Source organism: Raphanus sativus, unplaced genomic scaffold, assembly GCF_000801105.2.
Source record: "Raphanus sativus cultivar WK10039 unplaced genomic scaffold, ASM80110v3 Scaffold0962, whole genome shotgun sequence".
Taxonomy (NCBI): Eukaryota; Viridiplantae; Streptophyta; class Magnoliopsida; order Brassicales; family Brassicaceae; genus Raphanus; species Raphanus sativus.
In genome coordinates, this window is record NW_026616276.1 from 4474 (window position 1) to 8228 (window position 3755).

Consider the following 3755-nt stretch of genomic DNA (forward strand, 5'->3'; position numbering starts at 1 on the left):
GTCATATAATATCAAATAGGAGATAAACCATGTGCAAAGAAAAACTGATTCCTTTTTTCTTTGCTTTAAATTAACAATACATTATTACAAAGGAAAAAAAAGAATTAACAATACCATTATTACAAAGGAAAGAACAAAATCCACTGCGTTTTCACGTTAAGGATCTAAAACAGATTGAGAATTTTTGACACAAATTTCCTTATTTAAAGTGCTAATAGATTGATATTTGTAGACCAACTCATCTTTTAAAGCTTTTAACAAAAACATAATAAAAAGAAAAGAAAAAACCAGAGGCAGTCATGGATTACGATGGTGGATTTCATGAGGTCGAAGCCGATGGTAAACTATTTCTGGTATACCACCACCCGAAGTACCAACATATACCGCAAATAAAAAGCACACCCTCACCTGATGAAGCAGCCAACCAAGATCACCCTCCTCTGCCCCTTTTCTTATGCCCTACGTCACGAGCACTAAAAGACTATGGTACAGCTTCTAAACTTAATTTGTTTATCACTTCTTCTCCCGAGTATGTCACGTCTACAACAAGGGCTGATGATCGTGATCATCATCATGTACTTCCTTTGTTTTGGTGTAACAACAAAAAATTTTGTAAGCATGATAGATGCGGTATATGCGATAACTCAAACTTCGGTACAGATTATTATTTTTGTGATCACTGTGATTCAATGTTCCACAAAGAATGTGTAGAGGCTCCACTAAAAATTAAACACCCTTACTATCCTCGTCATTCTCTCGAACTCTGCATGAATTATACAAGCCATTTGTACTGTTCATGTTGTGGAAGAAAAACATTCTGTTTGATGTATCTTAGTACCGTCTATCAAACTTCCATGCATGTAATATGTGCAATGAAGTCGATACCTTTTATAGAGCAACAAAAAATCCATGTCCATCCCCTTACCTTTTTCCCTAGACAAAATTCTTTAATCTGCAACGTTTGTGGTTTGATAGAAATAAAATATGCCACATATGTCTGTCTCAGATGCAACTTTGTAGCTCACAGAGATTGTATGTATTCCCCACACACCATCAAGATATCACGTCACCACCATCGTATCTCCTATGTTTCTTCTCTTGGGTATGGAAAGTGTCTATGTGGAGTGTGTCGTCGAAGTATTGAGGGTGACTATGGTGCATATACTTGTAACAAGTGTGGTGACTATACTGTTCACTCAAGATGTGCTCTAGGAAAAGATGTCTGGGATGGAAAAGAACTCGAAGGTATACCAGAAAAAAATGAAGATGATATAACACAAGATGCACCACCCTTCTCTATAATATCCAAAGGGGTGATACGTTATTTTCTTCATGAACACCATCTCCTAATCGAGGAAAACATACTCTATGATGAAAAGAAACTTTGCGGAGCGTGTGTATGCAAAGCGACAGTCAGAAAATACGATATATTATGTAAGAAACTGTTAAATTGCATCAAATGTGATTTTATTATGTGTATCGAATGTGCCACCTTACCATACAAAGCAAGGTATAAGAGCGACGAACATTTTCTCACACTTTCATGGGGAGCAGAGAGGTGTGAGAAATATTGGTGCGAAAAGTGCGAAGATATAGTCGAAACATTTTTCTATTGGTGCAATGATTGCTGCACCATCCTTCATACTTTCTGCTTATTCTACCGTTTCATACTTTCTGCTTATTCTACCGTTCTGAGGTATTTCAAATCTGGTCAAGAAAGGAAAGAGAAGAAATCTGGTCAAGCCTTGTCAAAAAAAAAAAGAACGAAAAGAAAAAAGAAAAGAGAAAAAAAAAATGAAGCGCAAATATTTACAACCGATAACCGCACATCGTGTTCGAGTACTTGTGCTTTGATTGATTAGCTGTGTTTGAGAAAGGTTGAGTAGAGCTTTGACTCCTATGCTATTGTCTTTCTTCTTCTTCTTTATTATGTTTTTTAATTTGTTTCACAGTTGCTATAAATTTCGGTTTCTTTTTCTTTCGGCAATTGTTGTTGTATCAAATAATTGTTAAAACTATCGTGAAGTTGAATAAAATTAAGTATTCAGAGTCGTCGTTTTTTATAGTGTGTGGAACCAGGGTTCTCAACTTCTCATTGTTTTAGATATTAGTTTCTAATCTCTAACTCTACAAGAAGAGATCATTTATATTAATGAGAAGAGTCCAAGCTTTGATCTACAAAGTATGGTTTTCAGACTTAATGATTCATGCTTCAATATAATTCTGTACTGAAGCTAGATAAATCTAATAATATCTGTTAAAATTTCTCGAAATCTCTGTAAATCTATCCGAAAACAGAAACTGAGAATAGTCTCACCTACCATCTTAACAAAAAAAAATTGATATCTTAAAAGGAGTTATGGTTACTGAAAAGTCTTTGACTCTGATACTCTCAAAACAGCATTGAGGTAATGTTACAAAAATCCAACTAATCAATGGTTGTGATTACATAAAGTTTAATCAATGATTGTGATTACATGAAAAGAAGTAGGATCAATCTGGACCTTTCAAAAGGTTTAATCAATGGTTGTGATTATAGAAAGTTTAATCAATGGTTTTGATTACAGGTAAAGAAGTAAGATCAATTTGGACCCTTCAAAAGTTTAATCAATGGTTGTGATTACAGAGAGCATGATCTCCGCCCTTGTATGTGATTCGCCACTTTGTGTTGACCAGATTTTTCTATTTGGTTCCTATTTTTCTTAACATCATTGTTTTTATTTTTATTTTGTGTTTTAATATAAAAATTATTTATGATATATTTTTGAAAATAAAAATTATTTTAAGAAAACATTTAAAATTTATAATTTTGTGATTTATATTTGGGTATATGAAATAGAGTTTAGAGTTTATGAACTAGATGATTTAAGTTTGAAATTTGAAATTAAGGTTTAGAATTTGAAGTTTAGTGTATAGATTTATGGAAAGTACAAACATAATGTTTTGGGTTTAGATTTAAGATTTTAAATTTTAGATTTGAAGTTGAGTAATAAAAAATAGTTTTAAGATTATTAGTTATAGTTTCAGGTATGATTAATTTGAGATTAGTTTTTAAGTTTAGAGTTTAGAGTTTAGAAGAAGGGTTTGGGTACATGGTTTGAAGGTTAAATGTTTGGGGTAGTGATTTAAGATTTGACATTAAATTTTGAAAATATTAATTTTTGAGTTTATATTTAAGATTTGAAGTTAAATTCAAGATTTCATGTTAAATATAAGAGTTTAAAGTTTTTGTTTAGAGTTTAGGGATTGTGTTTTTAATATTTTGGTTTTTGAGGTTTTTGGGTTTTTGGGTTTTTGAATTTTTGGGTTTAGGGTTTAGGGTTTAGAGTTTAGAGTTTAGAGTTTTTGGAGGTAAATAAAATGGAATAAGATGGAAAGTTAAAATATTAAAATTAATTAAATAATTTCTTACGATTTAAAAACAATTGATGATTTTAGCACTAAAATCATATTATAAATATTAAAAATAATGAACTCTTATTTATAGACGTGAAAATATGAATGTGAACAAGTAATATATACTGTTATTTTATTAATTAATATTTGTAGACTGTTGAAAAATGTCCAAAAAAGGTGCTCTTGAATTACTCAAAAAACAATTTCATAACTAAAATAGTGGTGAGACAAGTAGATTATTTCATTGAGTGTATCTATTCTAAATGGTCACAAAAACTTCAATTTTCAAATTTTGGTCATTTAATCATTAGTTTTTGCGTGAACAACTTAAAACACCAAACTATACCAAATTAGGCATG

The 3755-nt window shown here is 31.2% G+C and overlaps 1 protein-coding gene across 1 annotated transcript; it reads left to right on the plus strand.

Moving 5' to 3' along the window:
• The first annotated feature begins 253 nt into the window (after window positions 1-253).
• Window positions 254-1971, plus strand: LOC108811684 (uncharacterized). Its single transcript, XM_018583772.2, has one exon. The coding sequence runs from the start codon at window positions 300-302 to the stop codon at window positions 1860-1862; it is 1563 nt and encodes a 520-aa protein (XP_018439274.1). The 5' UTR covers window positions 254-299; the 3' UTR covers window positions 1863-1971.
• Window positions 1972-3755: the final 1784 nt, after the last annotated feature.